We start from the raw sequence: 14,571 nt of genomic DNA on the forward strand, positions 1-14,571 counted from the left end.
TTTTGGTACAAACGAACTCCGGTCACGACGCAGCATAGCAAGCTCAATCCCTGTCCACTCTCACCCTCTTGGTCGACTCCGATGCCAGAAACCTGCTCAGCGCCGTCTGGGCAGAAGCCCTTCTCGTTCGGCCTCGATCCGTGGACTCTCGCCTACGTTGTTGTGCCGATCATCGCCATCACCCCGCTTGCGACCTACATCATGATTCCTATGCTGATGCGAGGCATCGGCTCGCTGTTGGGCTGGTATTTGCGCAAGAAGACGGAGGGGAGACGGGCCCAGCTTCTCGAGCTTATGACTGCCGAGCAGCAGGCTTTCTCCCAAGCTCGATCGGTATCCAATAAGACCAATGTGCAGGCACAACCATCTGGAAGCTCTGCTGGAGGAGAAAAGGACGCCAACTGGACCGGGATAGTCGGCTTTTTCCATCCTTTTTGGTGCGTCGACCTTGGAAGAAAGTGAAAGGCGGCGACTAACAAGACGCAGCAACGCTGGAGGCGGCGGAGAGCGAGTCCTCTGGGCCGCGATCAAGACCACCCAGGAAAGATACCCGAACGCTCTCTGCGTCGTCTACACTGGCGACCACGAAATGAATAAGCAGTCCATGCTCGCGCGTGTCAAGGTTTGTGCCTCCAATATCCATCCCCTCTTTCCGCACTCACACAGTGTCTCAGACTCGGTTCAACATCGACCTCCACTCCCCGACCATCAACTTCTGCTACCTGAGCACGAGACACCTCGTCCTGGCCTCGACGTGGCCTCACTTCACGCTCCTTGGCCAGTCATTGGGCTCAATGATCCTGGCGTGGGACGCCTTTCAGCTGTTGGTTCCCGATATCTTCATTGACACCATGGGCTACGCTTTCGCTCTGGGATTGTGCAAGCTCCTCTTCCACAAAGTACCCACCTGCGCATACGTGCACTACCCGACTATTTCGACCGATATGCTGGAATCACTCGACCCCAAATCTACAACCGGAACGCAAGGTGTCAACGCCGGCAAAGGCGTTGGCCTGCGGGGCACGGTCAAAAAGACCTACTGGCGACTGTTTGCAGCGCTGTATTCCCGCGTTGGATCCACTGTTGACATTGTGATGACGAATTCGACTTGGACGCAGGGCCATGTCCAGAAGCTCTGGGGTCCGCATCGCCAGGCCAGACATCGCACCAACCCGATTGAGGTCAACTACCCCCCTTGCGCCGTTGAGGAGCTCGAGGAAGCTGTGGAGGTATCCGAAGCCAGTGAGAAGAAGCGGGAGAAGGCCATGGTCTACATTGCTCAGTTCCGCCCTGAGAAGAACCATCAACTCATCATTCAGTCCTTTGCCGAGTTTCTCAAGACTAACACAGAAGCCGCCAGGGACGCGAAGCTGGTCCTGATCGGTAGTGTTAGGGATGACCATGATTCCAAGAGGGTGTATACGCTGCGCCTTCTTGTCAATGAGCTCAATATTAAGGACAGAGTTGAGTTTCACTTGGATGCGTCCTGGCCTGAGATCTTGGACTGGCTGCGCAGAGCGTCTGTGGGCGTGAATGGCATGTGGAATGAGCATTTTGGCATTGGCGTGGTTGAGTACCAGGCTGCGGGTCTCATCTCTGTTGTTCACGACAGTGGAGGTCCCAAGCTTGATATTGTGGTCGAAGTCGATGGCCAACCTACTGGTGAGTGACTCTTTGTGACCTTTGGGTGTGCTAGCTAACAGGACTGCAGGTTTCCATGCCACCAACGTCAAAGAATTCGCAGAAGGCTACGAGAAGGCCCTTTCCATCAAGGACACGCTTCCTATCCGCCTCAGAGCACGACAGTCAGCCAAGCGATTCACCGAGACGGAATTTGATAAGAAGTGGATCGCCCAGATGGAAAAGCTCGTGGCTATGACACCGTAAATGCATTGCTCTTAGTTGTATCTCTATATGTACCGATAGACTCGAGGATACCCCTTTCCTTCAGACACCTCAATAAACATGGAAAACGTTTCTAGAATAAGCAAACGGTCTACATCATCATGTCATGCATCTAAACAGTAAACGCGCCGCTGTTCTTCTGCCGCGGCTCGCTGGCCGCTTCAAAGACACCATCTTCAAACTTGATGCCCTGCACCGCGCTGCGGCCCTCGGGAACCCAAGTGACGACGTGGCCCTTGTCGATCATGCTGGCAACGGTGTCGTTATCGAAGGGATACTCAAAGGTGACGGTGTTGGGCATGAGCTGGTCGTGTAGTCTCGGCTCGCGGAGGGCCTGCTTCATGGTCTGGCCGTGCTCGAGAACGTGCCAGGTGACCTGCGCCGTGGAGCTGATGATGCGGGAGCCGCCGGCCGCGCCGACGGTGACGTAGAGCTTTCCGTCGGGATTCTCGACGATGATGGGCGTGATGGACGAGAGGGGCCGCTTGTTTGCGCGGACAAAGTTCGCGGGGGACGGCTCGAAGCCGAAGGCGTTCCGGACGCCGGGGATGGAGAAGTCGTTCATTTCGTTGTTCCTAGGGACGTTAGTCGGAGTGAGGGCTGGAAAGGGGTCAGTGGTGGGACGTACAGTATGACTCCGGACAGCGGGTCCATGATCTGGGCGCCGAAGAGCAGGTTCACGGTGGTCGTGAGGGATGTGGCCATGCCCGACTTGTCTGCGGTCACGATGTGCGAGGTTCCGAAGCCTTCGCTGGAGTACATTCCGTGGGGGTCGTACTTTTCCACCGGCTGCGTCTGGTTGTCGAGGATGCGTGATCGCATGCTCTTGGCCGTTGCCTCGTCGATGAGAGTATCCTCGTACGGTCCGATTCCTGCTACAAAGTCTGGATCGCCGAGGAGAGAGCGTGCGCCGTAGGCAAAGCGCATAGCCTCATCGAAACGATGCACGCCGAGGGTCACGTCGTCGCTCTCCGAGGGGTCGAATTGCTCCATGATCTTGAGCGTGTTGAGGGCTACAGCACCGCTGGCGGGAGAACCGATAGATGTCAGGCGGTAGCCGCGGTAGGTGATGTTCAGGGACTGGCGGGTGATGACCTTGTAGGATTGCAGGTCGTCGAGGGTCATTGTGCCGTTTGTGGCGCGGACCGTGGCGACCATCGACTCGGCGATGGGTCCGCTGTAGAAGGCTTCAGGGCCTTCCTCGGCGATCTTGGCGAGCGTACTACTCGTGTTAGATGTAGTTGGTTTCGTAGATTATGAACTACTTACGCTCCATATCTCTTGCGATAGATGGTGTCGTCGAGCTTGAGAAGCGTTCCTATCCCGCTGTTAGCTGACTGTGAACACACCATTTGAGAAGCTTCAGGCATTAGTTACCATTAGGAGCAAACTCTTCGGCCCAGACAGGATCCTCGACAAGGAAGTTCTTCTGGTTCTCGATAGCTGAAGCCATATATCTGACCAAGTCCTCCGAGACTCGGAATCCGCCCTTGGCCAACAGGGCCGCCGGAGTTACAACCGTCTTCCATGGAAGAGACTGCACATTCGTTAGGTGAAGTTTCACAGTACCACAAGAACCAAACTTACGCCGTACTTCTTGTGGATGTATTCCAAACCACGAACTTCGCTCGGCACGCCCACAGCCAGGCCTCCGTACACACTCCCCTGGACGTTACCCTTGTACATGTCCTGGAACGCAGCAGCGGGCGCCGACTCCCTGAAATCAATAGACTCATAGTTTCCGTCCGAGTCCCTGATGACAACGAAACCGCCGCCGCCGATTCCCGAGTGGTACATGCCCACAGTTCCCACGCAAAAGGTCGTGCCGACCAAGGCGTCTACGGCATTGCCCTATGAAAGCCAGTCAGCATCATCCTTCTACAAGTCTCCGGCAAACCGAACGTACGCCACGCGCGACTAGATCGCGTCCTATCCTGCTACATTCCACAGACTCGCTCGCAACGGCGCCTGTGTCACCGCCATAGGGATCAAAGACGAATTCCGGTATCGCGGCAGCCGACACAAGCCGCAACTCGACCAGAGCCAGCAAAGAGGCGTAGAAACGCCGTAATGAGAGAGATAACCCTGGTTTACATAGTCAGTACGAACATACTCCTAAAAAGTGCTGATCCCACGGGTTGGGACGAACTCACTCATGTTGGAGTGAACAGACGCGGAGGTCAGTGAGTCTTCAAGACCGGACGGAAGCTCCGAGAGCCTATCGGCGCAAACGCCGAAGACTGATAAGCCGAAAAAGGGAAGACTTCTACGTCTTCAGCTGTCCAAAGTGTTGTTGTCTCTCCGAACTGTCTGGCTGTCTAAGAAAAGATAAACAGTCTACCAAACCTCCCGCCAAATCAAAACACGGAGAAAAAAAAGGTTGGGTGCGATGGCGAGCTCAAGTCTCCTCTCTCTGCGTCCCCCATTCCGTGTTCGGGGGTGGGCAGGGGGTGGGAAAGCGCCATGACTTATGTCGATTGCGAAAGTGCCCCAGCAGAGACGCTCACAAGGTCTCGGGACGCCGCCGCGGGGATCCACCACCCCCGGGCTTACTGATAAGGGAAGCTAAGCTGCCACACCTGCACCTTGGGACCTGGGGGACGCATGATAACGATCACCTGGCGCGGCTCCACACTGGTGACCAATCAGGCGTGGGCAAATTAAGTAATTCTCAGCAACTTCAGACGGTGATAACTTTTTCTCACAAGTCACAAGCTTCAACTTATTGAATGTCGCAGTACATTGAATTTTGGCTGCAAAAGGGTGCTGCCACAACAACGCATTCAGAGAGTCTGTCCCACTCTCACTAGACTATTACTTATTGCTTGAAAAAATCGGATTAAGTGTGCCCCAACGGTTACAGACAGTCACCCAAAAAACTTTCACCGCACCTGGCTCATGGGTTTGCATCTTCGGTTGCTCCCGAGACTCAATTCATCTTCACTCCGCCCGGCCCTCACTAGCTTCCACCTCACAGCCGACCGCCGCATTCCCGCGGCCTTCACACTTAGAGCCATGTCGACAACAGAGGCGGCTCAGCAGCCACAGCCCGCGGCGCAACCCGCCCAGGACGGCGCCTCAAAACCCCAGGGGGGGCAGAAATGGCAGAACAAGAACGGCAACTTCAAGCAGAACGGCAAGCGCCAATTCCAGGGCCAGGGTGGCGGCAGGAGGGATCCCAAGCAGAGGAAATCGAAGCGTGAGAGGAACATCACGGAGGGATCGTCGGAAGAGGTTTTGGCGGCGGATGTGCAAGCGCTCATCGCCTCACGCAAGGACTTGTTCCCTGAGACCGAGGTGACTGAGGGGGAGGACGGCGCAGTCGAGACACCTCAAATACCGCTCCCTGACCTCTTCACCGAGATCGAGGTAGAGGTGAAGGAGCTCTCTTCAACGGGTGACGGTCTTGCGGTGCAACCCCACTCCCCACAAGTCTACGTCGTCCCCTTCGTGGCCCCCGGCGACGTCGCAAAGATCAAAGTCGTCCGCCACGTCCGCGAGGAAAACTACTCCGTCGCCGACTTCCTGTCAGTGATCACGCCCGGCCCCCTGCGCGACGACTCCCGGATCAACTGCAAATACTTCTCCACCTGCTCCGGCTGCCAGTTCCAGATGCTCGACTACGACACCCAGCTCGCCCACAAGCGCACCATCGTCGAGAAGGCTTACAAGAACTTCTCGCAGCTGCCGCCCGAGCTGGTCCCGACCATCAGGGACACCATCGGCAGCCCCCTGCAGTACAACTACCGCACCAAGCTCACCCCTCACTTCGACGGCCCCCCTGGTTTCCACAAGAAGGGCAGGCCCAGGAAGGCGCTCGAGAAGGTCCCCGAGGTGGGCTTCAACGCCAAGGGCAGGAGAATCGTGCTGGACATCGAGGACTGCCCCATCGGAACGGACGCCGTACGGCTGGGCATGAAGCGCGAGCGCGCGAGGATCGCCCGCGACTTTGGCAACTACACCAAGGGCGCCACGATCCTCCTCCGCGAGAACACCACGCGGTACCCCAAAACCGGCGCAGAGCAGCCGCCCGCCGAGCTCCCTGAAGACGCGGTCCGCGTCGAGACAGACACCCACGTCGACATCAAGACGTGCATCTCGGAAGCCACGGGCGCCATGTCGAGCGAGTACATTGACGACTTCATCTTCACGAACCCGGCCAACTCCTTCTTCCAAAACAACAACTCCATCCTGCCAAAGTTCACAGACTACATCCGCCAGCACGTCATGCCGCCCGCGGGCCCCAACCGCGACCGCATAAAGTACCTCATCGACGCCTACTCGGGCTCCGGCCTCTTCACCATCACGCTCGCCTCGCTCTTCAAGGGCAGCACGGGCATCGATATCGCCAAGGACTCGATCGAGTACGCCCGCAAGAACGCAAAGCTCAACGGCCTCCCCGAGGAGCAGTGCAACTTCATGGCCGCCGACGCCCCGGAGCTGTTCAAGCACGTGACGTACCCCGCGGACGAGACGGTCGTCGTGATTGATCCCCCGCGCAAGGGCTGCGATAATGACTTCTTGAGCCAGCTGCTGCGCCACGGGCCGAGGCGGGTCGTCTACGTGAGCTGCAACGTGCACACGCAGGCGCGCGACGTCGGCGTGCTTGTGCGCGGCGACGGGGGCGACGGCACAAAGTACGAGATTGAGAGCCTGGTGGGATTCGACTTCTTCCCGCAGACGGGACACGTCGAGGGCGTGGCGGTGTTGAACAGGGTGGAAAAGGATGCGTAAACAAGGTCAAAAGGTAGACAAAAAGTACACACAAGATACCATCGTCATTCCGTAATATAGAATAAAAAGTACCAGGCCACCCGGGGAGGTGATTGCATTTATTTCAGGAAACTCTAGTCCGTCTTTTTTGTTTATCGTGGTTTAGGTCTTTGCCTTCTACCTCATGTATCAGGATCTTGTACAAAAGAGATGCGGACATCTAACCCTCCAACGCCCTGTTCTTGGTATCCTCGAGCAGAATCTTCAACGCCTGAACGAGAACCTCGAGAACCTCCGCCCGCCGGCTCTTCTTGGCCGCCTCTTTGAGAACCTCAAGACCGCCCTCCTCGATAATCTTCTTGCGGGCGTTAGCCCCAGGTGCACCCTCGGCAGCCACCATGTTGTAAATAATGAAACCAGCCCGGTGACGCAGGTCCTCGTTGTCATCCGCGCACATGTCGAGGACGACCTTGACTCCTCGCTCACGGTCCACAATGGCTTGTACAACGTTCTCGTGCCCTGCGAGGGCGGCGAGAGCGCCACCGGCAGCGCTGCGTGTGCCCTCGTCCTCTGCGTCGGCTAGTGCAAGGAGAATGTGCATGCGGCCCTTTGCCTGGGGGCTACCGTCGGCATACAGCGCCAAGCCTTCCACCGCTTGTACGAGGTTGCAGATGAGTTCGACGGCAGCCTTCGATACGCGCGCGTTTGAGCAAAGCAGTTGGTCTTCAATCTGTGGCCAGGCTACGCGGATGATGGCTCTTCTAGTGTCAAGATCGTCAGTCGATGCGAGGTTAGTAAGTGCCATGAGCGCCTCAAAAGTTGGAAGCAGGTCTCGGTGCTCAGCTGCTGGGTCCGGAGGAATGATGGAAACAAGCGGTCTGATAGCTGAAGCTTGAGGATTGGAGCGGCTGCCGCCGAACACGAGAGCCGGGTTGGTGCTGATAAGAATTCGCGCCAGAGCCTGAGCGGCTGTCCGCCTTCCTGCGGCCTCAGTCTCTGGAAGTGCGGCCCACGCCGTGAGGAGTAGTTTCACAGCGCCTTGCTGTGCCAGCTTTCCACGCCAAGAGGTTGTAACTGATAGGGAATAAATGATAGCGACAGTGAGAGAAAGTGACGCAGGTGAACCAAACTTGCTGTGCGTGACCAGGACCGGGGTGACGCCAGCCTCAAAGACACGCTTGCACCGTTCTGTGACATGGTCGTCGTCGTTGAGGGGATCAGGCCCAGCGCCCTTGCCAGCTGCAGCTGCGTATGCCTTCAGCTGGTTCATTTTCTTGTCCTCCTCAGACAGCTTAGGTTGGTATCTAGTGATGTTCACCAAGATACTGAGCGCTCCATAGGTCAAGGGAGACTTTGGCGGGGCGTCCGCCAGCTTCTTGACCAGCTTCTTCAGGAAATCTGGGTTTCCCGCAAGCTTCTCTTTGATGGCTGGCTGGATCGATGCGTACGCCAGGCCTTCGATTGAATGTTGATCTCCATGGTCGTCGTCGCTCAGGAGCATTGATGTGAATCTCGTTGAAAGGTCTTCGATGGTAGTGATTGCCGGTGAAATCTTCCCTTGCCCCTCCTCATTCAGCGCCGGCGCCGGGGGCACCGCCTTCATTCTGAAGTCAGTCAGATCTAGATTGGACGGCTTCAAGTCCGGTTGTTGAAAGGTCTGAATACCATACCCTCAGTTTTGCCAGGATGACGGCTGCCAAGTTTTGGACCTGCTCCGAGTGCCTCCGCATGGCGACAGAGCCTTCCTGGACGGCGTACTCGGGATCTTGCTGCATCTCCTTGGCAATCTGGTCGGGGTCCTGGTCGACAACCTCTTCCAGCCACTCGGTGCAGTACTTGTTCACTGCGTCACGGCACTGCGAGTTCATGCAGGCGGCGTTGAGCATCTCCAGACAGGCGGTCTCGACCTTGCGGCTCTTCCACTTCCTCCTCATCAGGGGGCCCAGGGAGCTGAGGAAGCCCTCGCTGAGGAACAGCTCGGCAGTCAGATCCGGGACGATGGGGAAGGCTGAAGCAGCAACGCAAAAGGCGACAATGTAGTCATCGTAAGTGCCCCTCTTGACCTTGTCGAAAAAGAAGCCCGAGAGCTTCTTGGCACCATCGTCACCGGCGGCCTTGAGATAGGCGGAGGTGGCCACGATGGCGTGTGCGCGGACGATCTCTGGCTGTCTCATGTCGAGGTATGCCAAGATGGTGTCGACGCAGTCGCTGTCGATGAGTTTGCATATCGTGGGTGCGGATGTCTTGGCCTGGATGAGCTGGAGGTCGTCATTCAACAGCTTGGTGAGCTGGTCCAGGTCGCGGATGGTCTCGTCGTCTTCCTTGCCGCCCTCCATTAATCGCGCAAGAACCAGCAGGGTCTCATCCTCTCTCGAGGGCTCCGTCTTGGGAGCGGAGGCTTGGGTGACGGCAGCCATTTGATGATGTGCTGTGTGTGTGTGCGTGGCTCAACTGGGAAAATGGTTGAGCAGAGGTACTTGGTGTAGGGTATAAGGTAGATATGTATATTTTAGGGTATTCCAAGTCTGGTGGTGGGTAGGTGAGGACAGACCTGGGACGGAAGAAAAAGTCTAGAAGGAGACGGGATGGGGCGGTAGTCAATATTTGTACCTTTACCTTTACTTTGGAAGCTTAGGGGCGGCGGCGGACTGTGCTGCGCGGTCTGATGGTCACAGGGTGCGGCGATGACAGATGCGTGGAGGAGGTCTGGTCGGTCAATTGCTGAGATAAGAAAAAAGGCAGGAAGATGAGCCCAAGGGGTTTCACAACTCTGAGACTTGCTACTGGCCAGTGCTACCAGCTAGCATGGAGGCAGTTACGTTGATGGGCGAGTTTAGCCACAGAACATGCTGGGTACGTACACGCAAGATGACAGAAAGTGCCAGCCAGACCTACCTAGACCCAGACAGACCTGCCTCTGATGCTCGATCTCCCTCTGACCTCACCTGTTGAATGGAACACCGTTGGCAGGATGCGGCGGGTGTCAAGCTGTTCAACGTCAGGTCTCATCTTCGTCCCTCGTCGCCGTTTCCTTTTTTAGGTGCCACGGGTGCCCCTCCTTGGCCCCCATTCGCAACGCAACATGCAGGGCACCAGCACATACACCAAGCACCTCAAGCACCCCAAGCTAGCACTCTAGCACTCAAGCTCATACCGGCGCCGTGCTTTGTGGTTGCATCACAGGGGACCAGTCCAAACCAAACTCTCACTCTTCCCAACCAGCTCCAGAACCCAAACTCAACAGTTACACCGCTCGGCTTCCGCACTCTCCCTCCATCATCCCACCTCAACTTATATCTTCATACCAGCATCCCTTCCTCCCGTCTGCAGAGAGACAACCCCAAGTGCATGAACATCACTCGGCTCACTCTGCTGAGCCCTTCCAGCCCCTCTTGGCCGGCTGACTAGTCAAGCAGGTACATCCTGATAGAGTCCGGCCAACAAGATGCAGCTGCGTGTAGACGGGCGGGGCAGAATGCTTGAATGCACCATGCACACCAACCATCATTGCCTCAGCCCGCCGTCACGCCCCTACACCACTTAACGCGCCCCCACGCCAGACCGCGCCTCGAGCGCTTCCCACCCTGCCTGTACGCAGCACGTAGCCTGGGTAGGTATTTCAGCGAGATGGCGAGTCGAGTCGCAATCTCTTTTCACCAGGCACTACCTATGGAGGGTGGCATTATGCTCTGGCGCAGTAAACTGGTCAAACGCTAGCATACCCAGCATCTGTTCCCAGGAATTGTGCATGATCGCTCCAGATCTTCCCCATGTTTGCTGCAATGACCTCACTTCCCCATTACCTACTAGGCGCAGTAAATCTCACCAGATATGGAATGGGTGTCCAGTGAGATCCCCGGGTCCCTGTGACGCATCCCGCGTGCTGCCAGGTAGTTAGGCGTGCAGTGCAGTGCAGTGTGCACCTCCGTCCTCAGCCCGCTGCCCTGCTGGACCTTCGGAGCCTGTTCCCCGGAGCCCTTGCCCGTGGGTGCCATCCAATAACTGCGCTTGCCTGTTCCATGGCGTCGGCCGTGCACAGACCAGCCAGCAGCTCCGTCGTCAGTTATTTCTGAAAGTGAAGCAAGCTTAGTTGCATCACCTCACCTCACACAAACCCCTACCTCTCGCCCTGCCCTTTTTGGTGATACCGCGCCAAGAGACCTGGTCCAGTCTTCCCTCTCGAAGACGTAGGGTAGGATTGAAAGGGTCCAATTGACCAAGGGGTCTATCCCCCAATACCATTACCAATACCACACATCACACACATGCTGCTCCGCCGGTGACACCTACCCGCGACCTGGCCGCCAGCCGACGAGGCCATCGCCATAGCCCTTCCTCAACATGAATAACGTCGACGCCTCCGACCACTACGAGGTCTCCTCCCACGAGACGACCCCCTCGCTCCTCTCCATCGTCATCGACACGAACCCCCGCGCCTGGGCCGCTCTCAACGATGTCCTCCCCCTCTCCAAAGCCATCGCAAGCATCCTCGTTTTCGTCAACGCCCACCTCGCCTTCAGCAACGCCAACCAGGTCGCCATAATCGCATCCCACAGCAACCGCGCCGTATGGCTCTACCCCACAAAGCCCGAGCCCAAGGCGGCCTCGACGAACGGCGCGTCTGAGGACGTCGACATGGCAGACGCCTTTGCGCCGACCCCGAACAAGTCCAACGCCAACAAGTACCCCCAGTTCGCGCAGATCGAGAAGGCGGTCCTCGGAGCGATACGCGAAGTCATCAATCAGACCACCGAAGCCGACCTCTCCTGTACAACAACCCAGCTGTCAGGCGCGCTCACGCTGGCTCTGTCATACATCAACAAGGCCTCCATGGCGCTCAACGAGACAAACAAGACACCGGAAGCCACCCGCGCGACCTCCTCCGCCCTCACGCGCCTTCATGCACGCATCTTCATCCTCTCCGTCTCCGACTCCGAGCCGGTGCAGTACATACCCACGATGAACGCCGTCTTCGCGGCGGCGCACTCCCAGATCCCCATTGACACCCTCGCCCTCTCTGGAGACGCAACATTCCTCCAGCAAGCGAGCTACATCACCGACGGAACTTTCATGCAGGCAGCCAGTCCTAGGGGTCTACTGAGCTACCTCATGTTCGCGTACTCTGCCGACGCCGAGGCTAGATCCTCCCTGATCCCACCCACGCACCATACAGTCGACTTCCGCGCCGCATGCTTCTGCCATGGCCGCGTGGTAGACACCGGCTTCGTATGCAGTATCTGCCTCAGCATCTTTTGCGACGTGCCTGAAAACTCCGAGTGCCTGACGTGCGGCACCAAGCTCTCTCTCGGGAGCTACGGCGCTAAGCCCGCTGTTGTCCCGCGGAGGAAGAAAAAGAAGAAGAAGGTACTGGCAAACGGCAACATCAGGGAGGAGACGGGTACTCCTGGGGGAACACCACGGCCAGCGTAATGATATATCACGAATGCCCGCTTGGGCCATGTAAAATCAAGAAGTTGCTCAGGACAGGATCAAGCTGAGCAGGCACAGATCCTGAGCTCCAGGACAGGTAGATTTGGCGTTTGGAAAGACGGCGGTTCGGTATCAGCCTTATACATCAATCATCAGCCGGCCTTATTGGCTCACATCATACTCTGGTACATTTGCAAGTGACTGAATGCAAATTCTCTAGGCGATTGTCTGAAATTCATGCCAGTAGCGCTCTAGGAGCTAAGCATAATGCGTGGAGGGGTATCACTACTAAATATCACTGCGAGAGCCGGCATATCTCATCCGGTCTGGGGATGCTCTCGCCAACCTGGCTCAGCGCCCTGGACGCAAAACAACCGCCACTCCTCGTTCCCCGATCATGTTGGCCAGTGTCACTGAATGCCAATCCAAAATGATGTGAAACAAAGTGCGCCCTCAAGATCCTGGGTCAACCCGAATCCGTCGAGCACCTCGCGTGACCTGAGCTGACTCCCCCAGGCGGGACATGACGCATACAGGTTCCTTGTCTGAGCCGCCCATTGAGGCGAGCGCGAAGGAGTCGGTGTTGTGCGCGAAGTACAAATAGTAGCCCGTCCGCGTTTTCTTCACCGTCATCACGCCGATCGCCCCAACCGAGTTGCAGTTTCTGACGCCGGGATGTCCCATGAAGTCGTTCGTGATGAAGGACTCCATGATCGCGTCTTCGTTCCATTCTTCCACATCTCTTCCGTTTGGTCCCCTGCGGGTGTTGCCGTAGATGCGCTCTGCACATCGCTGAGACGCCATTGTCGTGGCCATGTGCTCACCAGTGCCACTCGTTACGGTTGCAACGCTGACTCCATCCGGGTCATTTGGGTCACAGGGCACGACGGCCGTTCCGATGCCCACCAAAGCAGCAGGGCCTATGCGCCCCCGGTGCTTCATTCCGATGCCACCAGATGATGAACCTGCCGCAATCCGACCCTTTTCGTCAATTGCGATTGCACCTACAGTGTCAGTGATGATATCCTCCTCCTCGAGTTCAGCAGCAGAGAACGGTCTCTTAATACCACGAGGACGACATGCCTGCAGCTGCGCAACAGTGCTGACATGTTTGGCTCCGTCAGACCATAGAGGGGAGTATGTGCCATCACGGTCTCCCTGGTTGAGGTAGTCCCCATCGCTCGACGGAAGGCCTCTCTCTTGCAATAACTGAGTGCGAGACTTATTGGAAGATGGCAAGGAAGCGCCGATGTAGCTCAGAGGTGCTCTTTCTATGCCTTGGCGTTGCGGCAAACTTCGGGGATTCGCCAGTACAGAATTGTCTAGAGGTTGGCTGGGGCCCTGCTCCAGCGCCGGGGAGCCTCGATGCGGGGAGTCAGGTTGGCCTTCGTTCCATGTACCGGTAAAGATAGCGCTAGCATGATCCCGTTGCAACACTTTGGTTGTTCGCGGAGAGCCAGGCACCGGGATGGTTTCATACTGATGGGCGACATCAGATGTGTCGTTGGCTGGTCCTCGAGGCATGCCTTGCTTCGATTTCTCCTCAGCTCGCTTGAGATCCTCTTGCCATCGAAGAAATCGGTCTCTGGCGTTCTTGGAGACTAGGTAGTCGTTGTGGACTGGCTGCATGCCGTGCTCCTGAGCAAAATTCTTGGCACCCTCGCCGACGAGGATATTGGGCGGAACTCGTCTCAGGGAAAGTGGCTGGTTGCTTTTGTCCAAAATCAACTTGGCAAGGCAGATGGGATTTCGGACGTCTTGAGTGCATCATTAGTCCTGACCTTGCCGCACTCGTTCAATATATACTTACTCGGCACGGCGCCACAAGCACCGCTTCTTCCGAGGTAATCAACGACGGTGGCATCACATTCGACAGTACCGTCCATCGAGAGATTCGAGCCGTAGCCAGCATTCGTGATTTCTTTGTCTTCGAGAACGCGCAGGGCAATTTCAACAGCTTCCGTAGCCGAGGCACCGGACTTCAAGAACTTCATTCCCATTGCGGCAGCACTATCTGGTTAGTCAAGCAAAAAGGCCTAGGAGGAATGACTTACTTGCTGCAAGCCTCCAGGTGAACTCTCTCATTCTGATGGCTGTGAAAACCCGCTCCGGCATGGATAAAGATGGCTCCAGGGAATCTTGGCTTATGTATCCGCTTCAATACTCGATCGACTGTGCCATCTGTGCCGCCAATTGTCTGCACTTCGGGATCTGCCTGAAGGAGATGCTGGTCGTTGCTCAAAAGATCCGTGGCCGTACCTGTGGTGGTGTCTAGCGTGGCTCGCCTGGCAATAGCATCAAGGGCTTCCATTCCACGGCAGTTCAGCCCAGCTGCGGAAGCTTGGCCGGCATACAGGTATTCTGATGAGAATACTGGGTCTTGGTCGATATTATCTGGACCGTTGAAAACGACCGTAATAGCTAGATAGCCCGTTGTTTAATGGACCGAAGTAAATGAATGAGCAAGCGAGCAAATCGAAAGCAGCCAGCGTTCTAACGACAGGAAGTCCAAGTAGAGGCTCA

General features: G+C 56.7%; 6 protein-coding genes across 6 annotated transcripts; 3 read left to right on the plus strand and 3 right to left on the minus strand.

The window, feature by feature from the left end:
• Positions 1 to 81: 81 nt before the first annotated feature.
• Positions 82 to 1,887, plus strand: alg-11 (GDP-Man:Man(3)GlcNAc(2)-PP-Dol alpha-1,2-mannosyltransferase; the record flags this gene model as incomplete). The annotated part of the gene is made up of 4 exons (XM_032035541.1): positions 82 to 437; positions 487 to 622; positions 675 to 1,662; positions 1,712 to 1,887. 4 exons carry the CDS (start codon positions 82 to 84, stop codon positions 1,885 to 1,887), a joined length of 1,656 nt encoding a protein of 551 aa, XP_031885486.1.
• A 130-nt stretch (positions 1,888 to 2,017) lies between these two features.
• On the minus strand, positions 2,018 to 4,062 carry CGGC5_v009358 (Glutathione hydrolase proenzyme; the record flags this gene model as incomplete). Its single annotated transcript, XM_032035540.1, has 7 exons — positions 2,018 to 2,480; positions 2,534 to 3,127; positions 3,175 to 3,223; positions 3,283 to 3,442; positions 3,493 to 3,756; positions 3,812 to 3,990; positions 4,059 to 4,062. 7 exons carry the CDS (start codon positions 4,060 to 4,062, stop codon positions 2,018 to 2,020), a joined length of 1,713 nt encoding a protein of 570 aa, XP_031885485.1.
• Positions 4,063 to 4,920: 858 nt separating this feature from the next.
• Positions 4,921 to 6,639, plus strand: TRM2 (tRNA (uracil(54)-C(5))-methyltransferase; the record flags this gene model as incomplete). Its single annotated transcript, XM_032035538.2, has 1 exon — positions 6,022 to 6,639. The coding sequence occupies one exon, from the start codon at positions 6,022 to 6,024 to the stop codon at positions 6,637 to 6,639; it is 618 nt and encodes a 205-aa protein (XP_031885339.2).
• A 199-nt stretch (positions 6,640 to 6,838) lies between these two features.
• Positions 6,839 to 9,035, minus strand: rng3 (Ring assembly protein 3; the record flags this gene model as incomplete). Its single annotated transcript, XM_032035537.1, has 2 exons — positions 6,839 to 8,215; positions 8,289 to 9,035. 2 exons carry the CDS (start codon positions 9,033 to 9,035, stop codon positions 6,839 to 6,841), a joined length of 2,124 nt encoding a protein of 707 aa, XP_031885340.1.
• Positions 9,036 to 10,959: 1,924 nt separating this feature from the next.
• On the plus strand, positions 10,960 to 12,048 carry tfb4 (General transcription and DNA repair factor IIH subunit tfb4; the record flags this gene model as incomplete). Its single annotated transcript, XM_032035536.1, has 1 exon — positions 10,960 to 12,048. One exon carries the CDS (start codon positions 10,960 to 10,962, stop codon positions 12,046 to 12,048), a length of 1,089 nt encoding a protein of 362 aa, XP_031885333.1.
• Positions 12,049 to 12,501: 453 nt separating this feature from the next.
• On the minus strand, positions 12,502 to 14,359 carry TASP1 (Threonine aspartase 1; the record flags this gene model as incomplete). Its single annotated transcript, XM_032035535.1, has 3 exons — positions 12,502 to 13,805; positions 13,859 to 14,058; positions 14,103 to 14,359. The coding sequence occupies 3 exons, from the start codon at positions 14,357 to 14,359 to the stop codon at positions 12,502 to 12,504; spliced, it is 1,761 nt and encodes a 586-aa protein (XP_031885334.1).
• Between the last annotated feature and the right edge of the window lie 212 nt (positions 14,360 to 14,571).

Source organism: Colletotrichum fructicola (assembly GCF_000319635.2).
Source record: "Colletotrichum fructicola Nara gc5 chromosome Unknown KSG_Nara_v1_contig05, whole genome shotgun sequence".
Taxonomy (NCBI): Eukaryota; Fungi; Ascomycota; class Sordariomycetes; order Glomerellales; family Glomerellaceae; genus Colletotrichum; species Colletotrichum fructicola.